Raw genomic sequence first — 19,597 nt, 5'->3', positions numbered from 1 at the left:
TGGATATTAGATCCAGCATTATTTTAATAATGATGTAACTTTTTCATGTAGTACTATTATAATATCCTGTACCCCCCTCCCTCAAGAGTATGTATCAGGAATTTGATGATGAATTAAACTAGAAATTTCATGCATTTACAAGGGTGGTCTGAAAAGTTCTTGGCCTAACAATGAAGAAAACGAATTTATAATTTTGAAATTATTTTTATTTTTCAACATAATCTTCCTTACAACTAATACATTTATTCCAGCGATGCTCTAGCACCATTATCCCGTACCTGTAGTGGTTCTCAGTAACATCTGCAAAATACCCCTCTACAGCTGCAATCACTTCTTAATTCGAAGAAAAATGCTGACATAGAAGTCAGAGGGAGCCAAATCTGGGAAATAGGGTGGATGGTCCAACAATTCATAGTGCAGATCCCTTAATTTTCCCATTGCCAAAACATTTTTGTGGGCAGGTGCATTGTCCTGATGAAAGATGATTTTTTCCTTTTGCAAACTGGGTCTTTTCTCAAGAATTTTTTCGTTTAGTCTGGTTAAAAGATCAGAATAATATTCCCAGTTGTTTTACCCTTTTCAAGATAATTAATAAACAAAATGCCTTTAGCATCCCAAAACACCGATGCCATGACCTTTCCTGCTGATGGAAATGACTGTCTTCTTTGGCACTGAACAACTGGCTTCTGTCCACTGTTTTGACTGCTGTTGGATTCTGGTGTGTAATGGTGAATCCAAGTCTCATCCATAGTAATAAATAGATGTACAAAATCAGTTTTATTCTTGTTAAAATGCTCCAAGCACTGTTCAGAGATTTTCATGCGATTGCATTTTTGATTTGCTGTGAGCAAGCACGGCACCCATCTTGCGCAAAACTTTTTCATGCAAAATACATCCTACACATTCTTTTGAAATGCCTATAATCTCAGCAATTTCAGGGACTTTGACTCACTGATCATCCAATACCATATCGTGCACTCGAACAATGATTTCTGGTGTTGTTACACTTTTTGGATGTCCTTCACACGTATCATCTTCAAGGCTGGTACGGCCATGTTAAACTTGGCAGCCCATTTCTTAATTGTCAAAAACGAAGTCGAATGAGTGCCCATAAACTTTTATGAACTTTGAATGAATTTCTTTTGGTATTAAACCTTCTTTTACAAACAATTTTATAACTGCACGATACTCAATTTTATCCATTTCAAGGGATACAGACAACACTTTTGCTTCAGACAGTATAAAACTGTCTGAAGCAAAAGTGTATAAACAGTGTATAAACTTATGACAGATGTACCAACTTGGAAAAAAAAAATCTCTTGCCAATAGTGTTGCTGGTCGAGGCCAAGAACTTTTCAGATCACCCTCGTACATAATTTGATTTTCAAACTGAACACAAAAAGGAAGAGAGGGAGACATTCTTTTCTGTGGCATTTTGTAATGGAAAAAATAGAGAGAAAGGGTAACAGCTTCAAAATAAGTGAGACAAGGTAACTGCTATGGGTCGATTGTTGTCTCAATGTTTCACTGCCTCATTGCACATTTCTGACAAAATAAAATGATACCATTTTTAAATTACTGTGCAAATATTAAATTTACAGCCAAAAAGGAATGAAATATTTCGAAATATATTCAAAGAAGCTTATGTAGCAATAATGGAAAACATGAAGCACATTAAAATATTTGATTTGTATGTAATTAATATTAGTTAGCCAGTACAGCCAAGTGACTGACAGTTAAGACATTAAAAGACATTTAAAAAAATCTTAGCAAATGGTACAGTGCTCAACCAGAATAAAATTCTGAGAATTGTTTTTTGACAGGTTCTTGTTGGTTCTCAATATAAAAGTGAATCAAAAACATTTAAACATACAGAAAAAATAACACACATATATTTTTAAATGTTTGTGCTATTCATTTAGAGGCCTGAAATGTGTGTGAAAGGCTTTTTTTTTTTTTTTAATCTCTAGGGCAGTGTTCCTAGAAATCCACCCATAGTACTGATATATGCTGTATGTTTACAACCATATGTAAATAGGATTGCCACATATATAAAAAAAAAATCAAAACAGTAATAGTTTCATAATATCAATATATTTCTAATAAATAAATTCAAATCATTATACAATACCTGTGGCTCCAACTGGTCAGCTGATGCTCTAAGTGACAAACTCAATTTAGTTACATGAACTTTTCTTAAAGGCACATACTGGTAAATAGCTCTTACTCCATCAGGCTTACAAGTTGTACTGAACATCTATTTGCAAGGAAAGAGATTTAAGTCATTGTTGTAATACAAATAATAATGTTATTATACATAATTTCCATGGAGTCAAAAGACTTGCAGTATGTGATTAGGGTGTCCATAAATTAAAAATAAAAAATAAAATCAAAACAGGACATCAAAATCTATATATAAAGGATGAGTCTTTTGTAGAAATTTAAAAACACATATTGGAAGAATTAGATAAATTCTGAGTGAATAGGACTAAGTGGGATATTAAAAGTGATCAAATGATGACTGTTCATTGACAAAATTAGGACAATCGATTAAATATGCACTCACACATAGGCATGTCATCACTTCTCAACATGAAGAGTGTGTTAGATAAGCAAGAACCACCTCTGAAAACTTTGACTGTTAGATTTAATTTCCGGTTTAATCTGATATCCCTTATTCTCTCTATTCCATGACATTTGCAACTGGTATATGAATTTTTGTCTTATAATATGCCTGTAATCTGTGTAGAGACAAGCAGATGGTGTATCAGGGAACAAGCTGACCTAGTTGTATCAACTGCAGCCTCATTTCCCTTAATCCCAATGTGGTAAGGGAACCAACATGTCCAGATAGTTCTTCCTTATTTGGACATGTTGGAACAAATGTTGGACTGGGGAGAGCACCAGATGTTGGTATACCAGGCTTCGTTTTATGTAATTTAACATAAGCTCCATTGCATGCAACTCAGCAGTATATCTGAGAATTTCATTCGGTATGTAGAATCTGATTATATCCATTGTATTGTACAATTATTCCTAATATGGAGAAAAATAACTGGCTACATAGTATGGCAGGGATCTTATTTTGTATAATAAGGACAGCTGCTGAAGAAGTTACAAAGAGGTTCATTTGCTCTGACATAAAGAAGAGGACTATGTGACATTCAAAGTCACATAGTCCACTCACAATTCTGATAGCCTGATGAACTGGATCCAGACATCAAAGTGTACTATCTCTTGCAGAAGCATAGAACTTGAAATCCATAATCGAGCCTTGATCTGACAAGTGCTTAGTATAAGCAGAGCAGTGAACATCTATCTGCACTCTACGAGGTGGAAGCTAGGGTGTGAAGGATGTTCATCTTTCTTTGATACTTATCTTGCAACCGATGTACACGAGGTGAAAATGTTACATTTTTGTCAAATATGAGCTTCAAGAACCTTGAATGAAAAGATTGAACCTTCTGTGCAATGGGATTACTGTTTATCTTAATCTTAGTTCTGAGGTAGGATGAAGCATGTTTTCTGTGGTGAAAATCTGAACCTATTTGAAAAAGCTCAGTTTGAAAGATGGTCAGTGGTTTAGTCAATAAGGAAAGATGGATAAAGTCATCCACAAAGAGGCTACTATTCCATTATCAAGTTAACTCTGACAGCAAATAAAGAGCCTTCTAAGACCAAATTTATGCTGGGCTTTCAATAAGCTACACCTCAAAGTTAACTGTATGCTTTGTTTCATGTCAATGAAATCTGATACTAAGTGTTCATGTTTTTAAACAAGCATTTCTAATGGAAGCTCCAGTGTAGAAAGATGTTTGCAAAAGCCAGACTGTCTTGGTTCTGCTTTCTATAAACAAAAGATTAGAGTTAGCCATTTTTGTTGAAGTTTTTGCACAAGCAGCTGGTCATGGCTGGTATTTTTGCATTCTTACCAGACCTGGAAAGGCAGTAATAAATGCCTTTTGGTAACTTTTGTAAATTCATTTTCAAAGAAACAGCATTTTCTAATTCTGCTGATTAAGTAGAGCAGCTGATCCATGGATGGTGCCGGATGTTTAACCATCTACTTTCCTTTTTTAATACCAGGAATTCTGGATGTAAAAGAATATCGGCAATGTTTTGGCAAAACTCTCCCCAAGTTTGTTTGCAACTGCTTCTGAATGAGCAAATGTATCCATTTTGTTCCAGGACTGAAGAGGGTTGAGTGAAACATGTTCCCTTTATTTTCCAGATTTTCCCCCAGACCTCCTCAGTGTTTGTTGATCTGGTGAAAGAGGATGCAAATCACATCCAAGAATCCTTTTGACTTTGATGGTGAATGTAGCAAACTCGAGTACATTTGAAAGAAATTATGTTTCATGTAGTTTCTATATCTACAAATGATATCCTAAACTTTGTTTTAGGCTTCTTACCTGCTGAACATTCTAAATTCCACCATGGTTTGAGAAAGGCAGAAACCAACTTGATGTTTTGGCACTGCAATTGTCATGGCTTGTATTATGTACCCTATAATATTATTCAATGCTTCATTAATAAGAGAGGAGCTGACTGTTGCAAAAACAAATTCTTCTAGGTTTGAGAACATATTTCAGTCTGATCTTTTTTCCATTGCTATAATCAAGATGGAATATATAGTTGCCCATGTAAGAGGACAGCTATTATAGGAAAATTATTGCTTCCATAGATATTTTTAAGGTAGACATATGGAAGGTGTTACTTTCAGTGTTCCAGAAAAAGGGGAAGCAGAAAGGGGAGAACACAGTTCCACTGCATAAAGGAGGCTCCAAGACTGAGGTAGCAAATATCACTTATCAGCATTTCAAGAGTGATCAAGGTATTAAAGAAATTGGTTAAGTGCAAAATTCAGAAATGCATGGATAGGAATGGGACACTACATAGTGGACAGTAGGTCATGCTTCAGAATTTACTCACTTTTTATTATCAAGTGACAGCTGAGTTGGACAAAGAAAATGGCTACATGATGATACTGCTGGGCACTGCAAAGACATCTGACAGGAACTCAGATGTCTTTGCAAGGACATCATATGGAACTCAGCTATGTAAAGAGCAAAAGGAGTGGAAGCTAGTGATGTGGATAAGAGAATGGCTGTTCGATAGACATCAAATAGTTTATGGAAGAATAAAGTCCAACAGAAGGTAATGTAACTAGCAGTGCCACAGGACTCCATAGTAGAACTGCTAGTTTAATTTGCACATTAATGATATAAGAAATTATCTCAGAAAATTTGAGTTGTTTGTGATGAGGTCTTGCAGGATGATTTTAAACAGACTGACAACAGAGGAAATGAAGAGTAGCTATCAGTTTAATGCAGCAAAATGTAACTAGGCTATAGGAGATTGATGAGATTAGGGATTTGGTGGTGGACTGAGTTAAAGTTCAGAGAACATATTACAAGTAGCTAAAACAGTCCATAGGACTACCTGGTTATTGAAGAATACACTGACAAGCAGATATATAAAGCCTCAATATGCCCCATCTGAACTAATGTGGGTTTCTTGGAGATGAGGAAAGGATTCAGAGGCAATTCTTTTTTTGTGACCGAGATGGTGGCAGGTCTATGGAATGCTGTTTAATGAGGATAGGCTGAAGATTTGTGGGTTACATTAACTGATCGATTGATAGATATGCAGAAAAGGGGAAATACAATACAACAGATACATATAAATTATTTAAAGATCATTATACAACTAGAGGAATTTTTCAGTATATAACTAATGGGGAAAAGAACTAGGGGTTATCCCTGTAAATTGAGTGACAGTGTAGTTAGCAAGGGTGTGAGGACTAGCTTTTTCACTTGAAGGATGGAGATAAAGGGGAATAAGTTGCCAGCGTCAGCTGTGGATGCTCTTTTGGTAAATGAGTTCACACCATGACAGGTATTTGTGAATGTTGGTTAGAGCTGGACGAAATGTTAGGTACTCCATCAATGAGTCTACAGACTTTGTGGAGATGCCTGTATAATAATAAAAGATTTCTGTTTTATAGATGGATAATATGAGACCTCTATTCCAACCATGTGGAATTCAACATCAGGCCAGGTGTAGTGAATTATTATTACTTTAATTTTATGGGAATCCCATTCACAAGAGGTTAATCTATAGTACATTTGATCCATGGATGGACAGAAAGTTGAGAGAAAAGAAACTTGTTAACATTAGATTTAAAGACCTGGATCCCAATTTTTCAAAAATACATAATTGGGAAGACTGTTCCAAAAGATAACAGTAGAAGGAATGGATGAAGAGGTAGAAAAATTTGTTCTATGAGTCTGAAGTTAGTTAGTTTTATATGATGATACAATGGGTGTGAATCCCTTTTACAGGAAGGTACGGCACCATCTCAATCTCCCCAAATTTTATTCAGGCTCAGGACCGGCATAGCTAACGAATCAGGCCTATGGCTGGGTCTTAAGTATTCCTGATTGTAATCCATGTGTGTTCACAAGGCCGGTTTGCCTGCTTGTGGGATGAAACATCCAGATAAACTAGTGGAAAAAACCCTGCTGTCCACGCCCAAGGCCGGCCAACTTGGCTATGGCTGAGGAAGATCCTTAAGCTCCTCACATCATCAACGGTTGCGAAGTGCAAAGCCACTAGGCTAACTGCACGGATTATGAGTCTGAAGATGAACTATGATCGAGTGTTAAATAGCTTCTGCATGTGTTTTAACAGATTTTGAAAAGAGTAAAGGAATTACCAATTCAGATGACTGTTCATCTGAATTGGTAATTCAGATGAACAGTCCGAATTATCATATATCTGTGAACAACAGTGTTGTTCACAGATACATTTGCAGAAAATGCAAATTTCAGAAACAGAACATCCTTTTGAGAATAAAGTGAAATGATGAGATGTGGGCCATTAAACAACCTAATGGCTTCCTTCTAGACCGAGTCAAGTATTTTTAGGAAGCGCTTACGTAAGGGCACTACTCCTAATGTGAGAAAAGGATTCAATAGATGAACAGATTTGTGATTTATATACAGTTACTAGCTATTCAGAGATAATTTAATGACTTCAGCTACAGAGAAAAAAACCTTATTTCTTAGATGCTAAGGATGTGATATTTGAAATACATTTATGCCAAGAAAGATATGAATAATCTAAACTAAAGTAATTCAAAGAAGGCAAATTTCTTCCTATGAGCATTGACAGGAAGAAAAAGGTTATTTTTTGTGAGAAATAAAACAGGAATATCCATTTCTGTTAATCTAAAGAAATCTAACCTAAACTAAACCAAAGATGACCAGAAACTATTTATTTTTATTTATTTATGCTCGTGGCTACATGAAACTGGTAAGTGAAAAGTACAATCACAATTTTCAGAAACAAATGATGAAAATCTTAACATATAAAAGTTCATTACATAAAAAAAGACACAACCTGCTTTCTAATTCTTTCCTTTTAAAAAATAAAGCAAAAGTAACTTGTCATAATCAAGCCAGGGACAATTATCGTCCTGCTGCAACAAGTATGACAAGGCTGCATGTTCTCACAACACTTCGCAACATAAATGTAGCTGCATCTGAGGTTTAAGTAGAGAGCAGTTGTGTCTTGTGTAAGAAAACTTGATCCATTAGAGGCCCATTTCACATTGTATCATCATCTTCTAACATGAGGAGTTCTGCTGATACTATGACGAGGACTATGAGAATAATGTCTTTGTATTGAGAACGGACCGTGATCTTCTGTTTCCTCCATAACCACCGCCGCCACCATACCAACTACAGGTCAAGGTCCAGGTTGGAAAGCCAATTCAAGGCCTCATCCATCACCTTGTGGATGTCCTGTAGGCCACCACCGTGAAATTGGTGCCTTGGGTAGTCATACACAATATGAGTAATCGTCTGAGCCACAGGAGAACAATCACAATAAGGGTGATATGACAGCACCCATTTATGTAGAAGGCAGCCACATCTGCTCTGACTAGTTCTGATCCTGTTTATTGATTACCAAATCTTCCTAGGAAGATCAAAACTAGGCTGTGGAGCACAGGGATCTTCTACCAGGAAGCTGTTTGTTGGGAGATTGTTGGACCAGTATTCTCTCCATATGTCAGATATTGATGGCAGCGCAGCTGAAGAAACTAACTGGTTATCATGATGACCAGTTAGTTTCTAGTCAAAATATTTGCAGTAAAAAAATTATTATATTCCTGTGAATATGTGTCTCTAATAAACTTTATTATGCCACAAGTGCCATTAAAAAAAAAAAAAAACTATATTCAGAAAGTTTTTGATCTGTATCGTGCCAGGCTTATTGACTGAGAAAGAATAATGCAATATACTGTAAGCAACAAAACTGTGTGTACTGGATTTACAGTTGATTTACAACTGGAGATTGTTGCTGTTGATAGGGAGACGAGAGTAGGTGAAAGGACAGAGTTGTGTAAACTCTGTCCTTTCATTAGTAGCAAACTTTGAGAATAAAGATCCGTCTACCATCACACTTAATAACGTGCATCTAAAATAGAAAGCTGCAACCCAATTGCAGAAACTGGAATACAGATGATGTGATGGAAGTTTACATAAGAGGACTTTGTGCCAAACCCAGTCATGCCTTAGAGAGATTATGAGCAACTACTTGAGATACATTTATCCAAAGGTAGGAGATGTATGCAAGAAAATCCACTCGATTAACAGTGGCAGAACCTATACTGGCAATCATTTATTAATTGAGAGGCTTCAAAGTAGTGAAAAAAGTCGAGTCTTAATGGTTTTATACAATACTTGAGAAAGAACTGAAGTGTGTGAAACTGGTGAGTAATTAAATGATAAAGATTTGTTGCCTTTTTATAGAAATGGACTGAATATGAGATAATTTCACAGCTGTTAAATAATTGATAAACCAGAATACAAATGATACATTTGTTACTGTATGCGTGTTGAACATTGCTAGTTGTTGCCATCACTTTCTGTGGTATCACGCATGCTAAATCCTAGGTCTGTGGCAGTTAAATTTTTGATGAAAAGACCACACTTGATGTAAAATTAAGCCTTGATTTTTATTGCATTGTGTAGGGATCCTAAGCATTTGTGAGGATTCTTTAAATTTTCTTGTGAAGTAGTTCTTATCAATATATGACATTTTTGTTTGTTGCCAGAGTACCTGATGGCCAGTAGTGGTTGTGTGGAATGCCAGACCTGATTTATGCTCTCTTCTTTTTTCAACGTCTTTTGTGTGTTCAGACATGCAGATCTCTCCAGACCTTCCTGCCTGGCCTACATAACAAGTTGTCAAGAATACAGTTCATGCTGCCTTACATCAAAAATGTCATGGACAAAGTAGTTGCATTGCTCCAATGAGTACAACATAAAAGTGGCATTTTTTACCTTTACAAAAAATATCAAGATTCCTACATCCACCAAAACCTCGACATTACCCCATAAAAAACCAGGGAAATAATGGGAAATGATGCAGAGCTGTGTTTTTGCTAGCATTGATTGATAATTTCAATTGCTTCCTTGCACCTCCATGCAATGTTATCCAAACCCCATTACTGAATGTTTTGAAGATTGGAATTTAAAGTGGTAGAAGTTAGAATTCTGGAGGTTGTGGTGATTTGTGCTTTGCAAGGTTTGTCAAACAAAAAGGAGTGCAATGTGCTGTTATGAGCAAAACTGTGTACCTGGTTAGATCATTTATGTATAGAAAGAAGAGGGTGGGCAAAAGAACAAAGCCTTGTGGGAGCCCAGCATTAGTTGTATAGATAGAAGATAAGGAACCATCCACCATTACTCAAAGTGAACGTACAGCCAGAAAAGCTGGCTACCCAATTGCAGAGGTCTGGAGGCAGACCAAATGATAGGAGCTTTCATAACAGACCTTAGTGCCAAACTCAGTCAAAAGTCTTGAAGATATGAATAGTAACTATTTGAGATTCACCTAACCTTTTCATGTTGTTCTAAAAATCAAGACATAAGAGGAAGAATTCATGATAAAATATTATTACCAGAATCACTTATGTTTAATTCAAATGTCTTTATTTGTAAAATTTTCAGCTAAGTTTCACAGCCATTGTCAATACAATTATAGGAAAACTCACAAAAACAGTTCAATTGAAAGCATGTGATGCGTACTATCACATCAGCTGCAGAAGAATAGCGTCATCTATTTTCTGGAATACAGTACCATCAATATGATACAGAGCTTGTAATCTGTTCATCCCAAAATGCATCTTTACATTTCTCGACATTAAACTGACCCCCATACTGACAGCCTATTTAAATCTTCCTGCAAGCTCTCCACACTCAAATCATTCAATATCTCTTTCAAATCTTTTGTCCCATTCTTCCTTGCATCTCCATGCAAATCTGTCATTTTCCTCAGTTCATTCTTCATATGTTTAATCTCTTGCCTCATCTCTACCAACTCTGCTTTCATTTATTCAATTACTTTCTCACTACCATTCACGCACCCAATGCCAGTAACTCACTGCCAGTTTCACCTGCTGTCTACTATTAACATCTTTCATGCACTCAACTGTACTATCAACTTCGCTTACATCTGTAGCTACATTCACAATCTTTTGTCAACTACCACTTATATACAATGATATCTCATAATCCATAAGCATGTTACATGTTTTACACACTCAAACTTTCTAATCTCTCTTATTAATCCCCTCCACATAAATATCTTCAATCTCTCCCCAAGTGTACATATATATATATATATATATATATTGCATTTAAGGCATCTCACTATTTTTGAAAAATCTATGCCACTTGCATGTCTTTCATGCATTGCAGCAAAGCTTTGGAGAATAATTACAAACAAACCTCTGGCATAGGTTTCAGGCAGACAGCAGTCTCTTCTAGACAGCTGAATAACACTTATAGGTTATTCAGGTAGGCACACTATGGAGAAATTCATAGATACAATTCTTCTTCTTAACAGGAAATGTCTTTATTGGCTAGATTTCTGACAGAACTTCCATTAACATGAAACTGTTCTATTAAATACACTGATACTTGATAACCTCTGCTGAACAATTACAATGCATTCAGTCACTAGCTTTAGATTATTTTTATCTTCCATCAGTTTAGACCTAACAATTCAGGTATGATGCATATGACCTCATACTACTTACTTCTAGCTGTTCTGCTTATTACATTTTTCTCCATACTTCTCATTCCCACTTCTATTCTTCACTCCTCTCCTGTCAGTGATTTTTTTTCCATGTTCATCTTCTGGTGTCTCATGCACGCCTCCTACACACCTCCTCTTGACTGAAGACTTACTTCTTTTATATCTTACATCTCATAAATAACACTTTGTAAAGGTGGTGCCATGTGTGGGCTGATTGTTACATGACATGGAAAATAACTCTTGTAAGAATTCAGTCTTACACAAAAGTTTCAGCTGTATGACTCAATTTTAACAAACATTATTAAGGAAAATAGCATTAAGATACTCAAAGAAGAGATATATTGAACTGAGTTCATTACTTTATGCAGATGACAACTCCTCCTAAACAAACCTGCTAGAAGTCTTCAAAAATCTTAGCCAAAAAAAATAACTTGCATTGACAAATTTGTCATGAAAAATAAAAAGCCATTATAGCTTTTTATTTATATTCCTGTCTACTTGTGTATAATACACAAGTAGACAGGAAAATAGAAAATCCAACTGCTTTCTCAGTAGCGAATTAATTAAGCAGGTTATACATTTTAGTCATTTAGATACAATTTTTTAATGAAGACAGCAAATTAAATATGAAAATAAATTATATAAGAGTGGTATAGTAGGAAGTTAGATGAATAAATTTATATAGAACAAGACAGAAATCGATCAGAAGACTAAGTTGACAGTATACAAAACAATGTTGAAATCAATTTTAACAATTGGATCTGGGAGCACACTTGAATGAATATTCAAGAATGTGAATACAGGACTAATGTAAAATTACACTTAAACAGGATGGGAGATAAAAGATTAACAAATAAGTAATATCTGGTAAACCCCTTAAAGATATGCACAAGATGATGAGAACTTCTGCCATTTATTTAGTAGCATAAACTAACCAAACTACTAAAAAAAAAAAAAAAACTACTACTTAAAACTTAAGGACTAAAGTCTAATGCATAAATTAGAGAATAAAAGCATGTAGAAAATATGATAGTTATGAAATATTATAGATGGAAATAAAATTGCATTTTATTTATAATTGATGTTATGAATTAACAATAAATTAAAAAGTTCAGAAATTCAAGTAAGAGCAGTTCAAGGTTCACCTTCGAACACAATGCCCACTTTTGATTAAAACATTTCACATCAATATCCCACTTGCCATGATCCATCCACCATCCTGTAATGGCAATAGTGTCATATGGAGTGATTTCATTTGAAAGTAAATTTCCTGCTGATTTTGGATTCCATATTACTTCTGCTCTTTTTCCTAGCCACTCATTTTCTGTTCTTTTCCTATAAAATACAATTGCATACATTTTAAATAATGATTTCAACAGAACCACATTATCAAAGCATATATACTGCTAACTGATGCTTATGAAAAAACAAGAGACAAACCAAGATAAAGTATATTCTATAAATGGAAATCAGAGCTACACACATTTTTTATTGCATGTTTCAGATTTTATTCTCTTTGGTTTTTTAAACCCCTTTTCCCCTAAGATCAAAATATATGAATGATCATCATCATTATCTTCCTTTCTAGTATTAGGCCTGGTGGACTGTTAGTCTCAATCGATCTTTTTGGTTGGTTTTTACTTTTCCCGGTAGTGAGTCTTCTGGGGACGTATTGAAGAAACTGTCAAGGGATCCTAATCCTATTCATTCCATTTACATGCCATCACCATTTCTGTTTATATTGCTGGATATCTGGCCCAATAACTTATATCCTAAAGTTATCATAAATTTCATTTCAAGTAATCTTGGTTTCTGATGGCCAGGCTTCACTGCCATAGCTTAGTAATGGTCTTACTAATGTATTGTGCACTTTAATATTCTGCTCTGCTGTATTTTTCAATTTTATTATTAATGTTTTCTTCTTTGTAACTCAGAGTATAACAAAGATTGTCAAAGCAGTTTACTCGATCAAGAATTCTATTTCCAAGATATATTTTATTTACTTTCTATGAAAGGCCATAATGTTTGTTTTTAATAAGATAATTTATTAAGATATTTATACAGAATATTGCAATTCTTCTTCATTACTGGCAAAGAACACTTGATCATCTGCATATAACAGTAGGCCAAGGTGAATATCACTGCATAGTGGGATATCTCCATGAATTTTCAAGTATCCTATATATGACAATGACATCTATTTTTATATATATATATATATATGTAGAAAGTTTTTTACCTTGGGTATAATACATGTTAAAGCTGCCAGGCTATTTTAAACCTGGTTTCACTCCATTTCCCAAGTAAGCAAACAGACAAATAAGTCAAGTTTGCACCTGCAAAATAGTGCAAGTCTAGGCAACTCGTGGTAAAGGTAGAATAAGCTCTGATCACTATTCTTAATATTTACCCTTAATGCAAAGCCCATCTCCCTGAGGAGATGTATGATGCTATGAATTAAAGGCAAGGGGCCTTTAATTCATAGCATCATACATCTACCCAGACTGGTTTCGACCTTTATTGAGGTCTCATCAGTGGGAGCCAGGCTTAGAAATACCAAGGTTAAGTGATACAGAGCTTATAAGTATTTTACCAAAACAAGTTACCATAAGGTGCCTTGACCTTATTAAATAAAAATCTCAGGATGAGAGATAGATGTAGAAAGTCTGTTTGTAGAAAGTTTGTCTATTTGCTTATTTGGGAAATGGAGTAAAACCAGATTTAAAATAGCTTGGCATCTTTAACATATATTATACCCAAGGTAAAAAACTTTCTTTTTTTCTTTTGCACCTGCACAAGAAATTTATCTTTACTAAGGTCAAAGCACCTTATGGTAACTTGTTTTGGTAAAATACTTATAAGCTCTGTATTACTTAACCTTGGTATTTCTAAGCCTGGCTCCCACTGATGAGACCTCAATAAAGGTCGAACTGGTCTGGGTAGTGGCCCCTTGCCTTTAATGCATAGCATCATACATCTCCTCAGGGAGATGGGCTTTGCATTAAGAGTAAATATTAAGAATAATGATCAGAGCTTATTCTACCTTTGCCACGAGTTGCCTAGACTTGCACTACTTCGCGGGTCACCTAGACTTGCACTACGTGCAGACGCAAACTTGACTTATATGTCTGTTTGCTTACTTGGGAAATGGAGTAAAACCAGGTTTAAAATAGCTTGGCATCTTTAACACACACACACACACACACACATGTATGTAGAAAGTTTTTACAAGTAGCACAGATGTGAATATATTTCACGTGCAAAACTTTGTTTTGCTTACTTGGGAAAACGATTAAAACCAAGTCTAAAAAATTTCCTGGTATCTTTAACATATATTACACCCAAGGTAAAAACTTTCTACATCTTTCTCTCATCCAGAGATTTTTATTAAGAAGGTCAAGCACCTTTTGTCTACTTGTATATGAGATATATACAAATGGGCCTGGTTGGCTGAGTGGTTAGCGTATCTGCTCTCCAGCCAAAAGGGTGTGGGCTCGAATCCTGCCGTGTGCATGGATGTTTGTAATTGTCTGTGAAAATAGTGGTAGTTGTCGGCAGTAGATGGCGCTGGTGAAGATGATGACGTAGTTGCGGTTAGTGGAGTGGTGGAGACAGAGCTGTAGAGCAGGTGCCCTCCCTCAATGAGTCTTTGAACTCCCTGGAGGTGTTAAGTAATAATATATATGACTTCTGCATTACTTCAACCTTGGTATCTCTCCCGGGTCTGGCTCCCACTGAAGAGACCTCAATAAAGGTCGAAACTGGTCTGGGTAGTGGCCCTCGCATTACATTGCATTATACATGCCTGAAAGGGGGGGGGTGCTTTGCATTATGGGATACATACTAAGGCAAGTGATATGAAGTCATTAGCCTCTATATAAAAGTAGCTCAGACGTGAATATATTTCATGTGTAAAACTTGGGAAAAGGATTAAAACCAGGTATATAAAATTTCTTGGTATCTTTAACATATATATTAAATAGCAGCAATAAAGCAGCCTTGTCAGATACCGAAATTTATTGATTTCTAATTTGATATTTCAGTGGAAGTTATATCTATAAAAATTGTGGATTACTACTATAATTTTGCTTGGGGTTTCATCACCAGCAAGTGTTACTAAAAGCAGATTTCTGTTCACACAAGGCAAAGGTTTTAACAAATGCCGTATACGTTAGTTTTCTCAATTCTTTGGTCTTTTTGATTAACAATTTCAAAGAAAAGTAACTATGTGTGCAAGATCTGCCCTTGTAATATTCATTTGATTCCTCACATATCACTAATGACCCTCTATTTTTAAAATTTTTGCATATATTTCTTAACCACTATTGAAAAGACTTATTCCATGTTAATTTTTTCATAGTCTTCAAAAGTTGCCTTTTAATGGATTTTAAAGATTTCCCCCCATAATGATGGGAGGGGAGTCTTTCCCATCCTATATTCTATTAAAGAAGTCGGCAAGTCTAGATGCAAGTTTTATCAGCATATTTGAAAAGTTCCATGTTACTGCCATCTTCTTCAGATAATTTACTGTTTTTAAATTTACTTAATATATCATTCAATTTATATAGAAATGTGTTCATCAGATTATTTTTTGATTGTGGTATTTCTAATTCATTCAATAGTGTGTGACCATAAATCCTAAAAATACTTTAACCATATAGTTTTATCAATCACACTAATTCATACATTCTCTTGTTTCTTGATTCAGTTTATTTAAATTTTTTTTTTAAGTTACTGAATTTTGTTAAATCTTTTTCTGAATTAGATATGAAATGATTCCAGCTTTGTCTGTCTTTTCCTGACTTCTCTTTTGCCTTTCTTTCTTTCTATTAGTGGTATCTCGCTAATCTGAACATCTTTAGTCTGAACCCTCCAGTAATACGAATTGTGGTTTGAAAGAAAAAAAAGTTTTATTTATTACGTATTATTATTTTGTGTACTATAATTTTTATTTAATATTATTAACTATTATTATTTATTTTATTATTATTACAGTACAGTATTTTTTTTCATAATGTCAATTGTACAGTTATATTGTAAGTCTATTTTGATTTATTGTGTGTGTTCACGTTTGCTTTTTTATACTATACAGTATGTACTGTATTGTAGGCATGAATTACCGAATTTGAAATCAAATCAGATGCTGAAATTATAAATATGACGCTACAGAATGAATTAGAAGACAATGATGACGATAAAGAACTCGAAGAAAAAAAAAGTAAAACATGAAGAGGCAATCAACAGTTTTAATGTGTGTATAGAATGGGCTAAGCAAAATGATAAGCCATTCCACAAAATTTTATTGCTAATGCATCTCCGAGAAGAAGCATTCGAAAAAAGTTTAGCTTCCAAGAAGCAAAAGAAAATCAGTGACTTTTTTTTTACAAAGAAATAAAAAAACTATTTTTGTGTTATTTTGTGAAACTTTATTTTGTGTTGTGTACAAGAAAGTGATATTTTTATGCAAATTAAGTTATGTACTGAACTATGCAATTTTATTAAATCAAAATTCTCAACAATATAGGTACATACAAAACTAAATTTTTTACTAAAATTAACTTGTGTACTGTATTATTTTTTAAATTTTACATTACAGTACAGCAGCTTTTTTCCTATCAGTTACTTCATTTATTTATAGAATTAAATTGATGTACCATTAGAATCTGATTATTTTTGTCTTCTTAACCGCTAGTTATTGTTGTCTCTTGGGGATATTCACTAATCCGAACAAGCACGGTTTTTATTAGTTTGGATTAGTGAGATACCACTGTATATTCATTCTTATACTCAGCTGATCTTGTTGATAAATGCTACTTGAAAGCATTTCTTTATCTTCTTTAATTATAGAAATATTCTCACCCCACATCTAAGACTACTTTTAAGCTATATCTTTTTTTTTCTTTTTTCGTGCAAGCTTACAAATGCTATGTTTTAAAATTAAGCAGGTGACCAGTGGTGTGCCTCATGGCTGTGCTTGGACTATTATTGTTTATTTTGTACATAAATAATATAGGAAATGAAGGGAGATATTCAGTGTTTGCTTATGATGCAAAAATGAGTAGCGCAATAATTAACCAAGCTGATGTAGAGAGTTTGCAGGATGATTTAAATAAGCTGGCAATATGGACAAACGATAATGGATGCTGGTTCAATGTGGAAAAGTGTCAAGTTACACATTTTGGGATTAAAAGATTACAAGCTGGGTACAACATTGATGGAACATTACTCCAAGAGATTGATGAGACCAGGGACTTTGGGGTGTTAGTGAATAGAGAGTTGAAGTTTAGAGAGTATATTGCTGTGTCCAAGATAGCGCATAGGATTACTTGGATATTGAAGAACACACTAACATGCAGAGATAAAGAAGTTATTATTTCTCTTCATAAGGCATTGATACATCCACATCTGGATTACTGTGCTCAGGTTCAGTTGCATGGATTCCTTGGATATGAGGAAGTGTTAGAAAAGATTCAGAGGCGAGTGACCAAGTTGGTGAGTGGTGTAAGGAATGCTCCCTACATTGATAGATTGAGAATTTGTGGATTACAGAGGTTAGCTGATAGGTGGAGACAAGGGGGATACGATAGAAACATTTAAATTACTAAAAGGTTTTTATAAGACTGATGCAGGGGAATTATTTCAGCAGTGGGATAGTGGTGGAAGAACAAGAGGTCATACCTGGAAATTAAGTAAGAGTGTGGTTAACAAGGGTGTGAGGACTAGAATTTTTGCTTGGAGAGTGGTGGATGAATGGAATGTGTTGTCTGACTCAGTTGTGTTGTGAGTGCTCTGTCTGTAAATGAGTTCAAGAAGAGGTATGATAGCTATTGTTTTTTGTGGATAGTTTGGGTCTTATGCAATGAGTCTTCTGACTCCATGGAGATACGCAGTATAACAATATGTCACATATGTTTGGGGTGTAAGGTGTGGATAACACTTCTGCCTGTTCAGCAGTCACATCAAAATATTTGGTGGCTGGGTGGAATTGGTCCCCACTGCTCATGCAACTCTTACTTATGGCTCTGAGTAGCTGGTAGAATGCACCAGCGGCCATACCCTGGGACCATGCCTCAACTGGCATGCAAAATTAAGTGAGGGTAACAGCATTTTATGCTGTAGTGAAGGAGAGTGTCTCCTCCTTGTTGCACTTGAAGACTGGAATGGCAAAGTTAACAGATGACCAAAATTTAATTTGAAAATGGTAACAAAGGTATGACAGTAAACTATAAGACATAGTCTGGGCACATTCTGAGATAAAACAGAGATGTGACCAGTCACCATGGAAGAGACAGGAACCTCACCACATAACCTTGAAACAGAGAACCATGCCAGATTTAAGCAAGCGAGACAAGGTTGGACCCTCTGCAACTTTTTGTCTCTTGGAAACATTACAGGGAAAAAGAGAAAGAAACTGGGGTATGTACGACAGATACTATGAAAATAGCATACGAAAAAGATATCTTATACCCTCCAGGGTGGGTATCTCCAGATCCTTCATGTCTGGAAATCAAGAATCTTCTCTTAAGGCAACTTGGAATGTAAGGACCTTATATGAAGCTGGAAGGTTAGATAACCTTATACAAGAACTTGAAGCAATGAAAATTGACATTGCTGGTATCAGTGAAGTCAAATGGACTAATAGTGGTACTCATGTGGAAACAGTCATAGGAATGGAGTAGCATTTGTATTAAAAAAAATAAGATTGCCCAATCCTTACTTTGATTTTGGCCCATAAGTGACAGAGCAATTGTATTAAAAATTGCAGCTCAACCTTTTAATATTTTATCGTCCAAATATATGCACCTACTTCTGATTCCCCAGAAGGAGATGTAGAACACTTGTATGAAGGTATTCAAAATGCACTGAACAATGCAAAATCAGATGACATAACTATCATTATAGGAGATCTAAATGCTAAAGTCGGCTCAGAAAAGATCTCTCCTGCATGGGAAAACCAAGGCCTGGGTTGCAGAATTCCAAGAGTCTCCTCTTGATTAATACACTTCTGTGAAGAAAACAATCTGGTAATAGCAAATACTTTGTTTAGCCAACCTCCTAGAAGACTTTACACATGGAAAAGCTCCAGAGACAACTATAGACTGACTATATAATGATTAAAAAAAAGATTCTGGAATAACTTCTTACAAGCCAAAACATACCTGGGAGCAGATATTGGAACAGACCACAACCCTGTGGTCATTAAAGCAACAATAAAATTAAAGAAAACAATGAAACCTCTAAACATAGAAAAATATGATCTTGACTCCCTCAAAAATCAAGAAATGCAAGATAAATTTTTAAAGGAACTGGCACAATCCACTACTGTTAATGTTCCTGATTCCACCCAGTATCCTTACCATAAAGATGAGATTGAGGATAGATGGAGGAAAGAAAGAAACAAAAAAAAATAGTCCTGAATACAAGAACTTGACCTCCCTACCGGTGTGGATGAAATAGTGAGGCCAAATTGCACTTCTTATCCATG

General features: G+C 35.1%; 1 protein-coding gene across 1 annotated transcript in view; it reads right to left on the bottom strand.

Annotated features, from left to right (window-relative positions):
* The window catches only part of LOC150093672 (uncharacterized), a 175,272-nt gene that overhangs the window by 142,666 nt on the left and 13,009 nt on the right, over nt 1–19,597 (bottom strand). The window contains exons 2-3 of the mRNA XM_090412714.1: nt 12,258–12,447; nt 2,132–2,257 (exon numbers count right to left, since the gene is read on the bottom strand). Of these exons, the coding sequence (XP_090268840.1) occupies nt 2,132–2,257; nt 12,258–12,447 (316 nt within the window). The remainder of the gene's footprint in view (nt 1–2,131; nt 2,258–12,257; nt 12,448–19,597) is intronic.

Source organism: Typopeltis vanoorti, chromosome 23, assembly GCF_054136105.1.
Source record: "Typopeltis vanoorti isolate ZY-2024b chromosome 23, IOZ_Tvanoo_1.0, whole genome shotgun sequence".
Taxonomy (NCBI): domain Eukaryota; kingdom Metazoa; phylum Arthropoda; class Arachnida; order Uropygi; family Thelyphonidae; genus Typopeltis; species Typopeltis vanoorti.
Note: the sequence above shows the minus strand (reverse complement) of the source record. Positions and strands in the feature narration are given on the sequence as shown.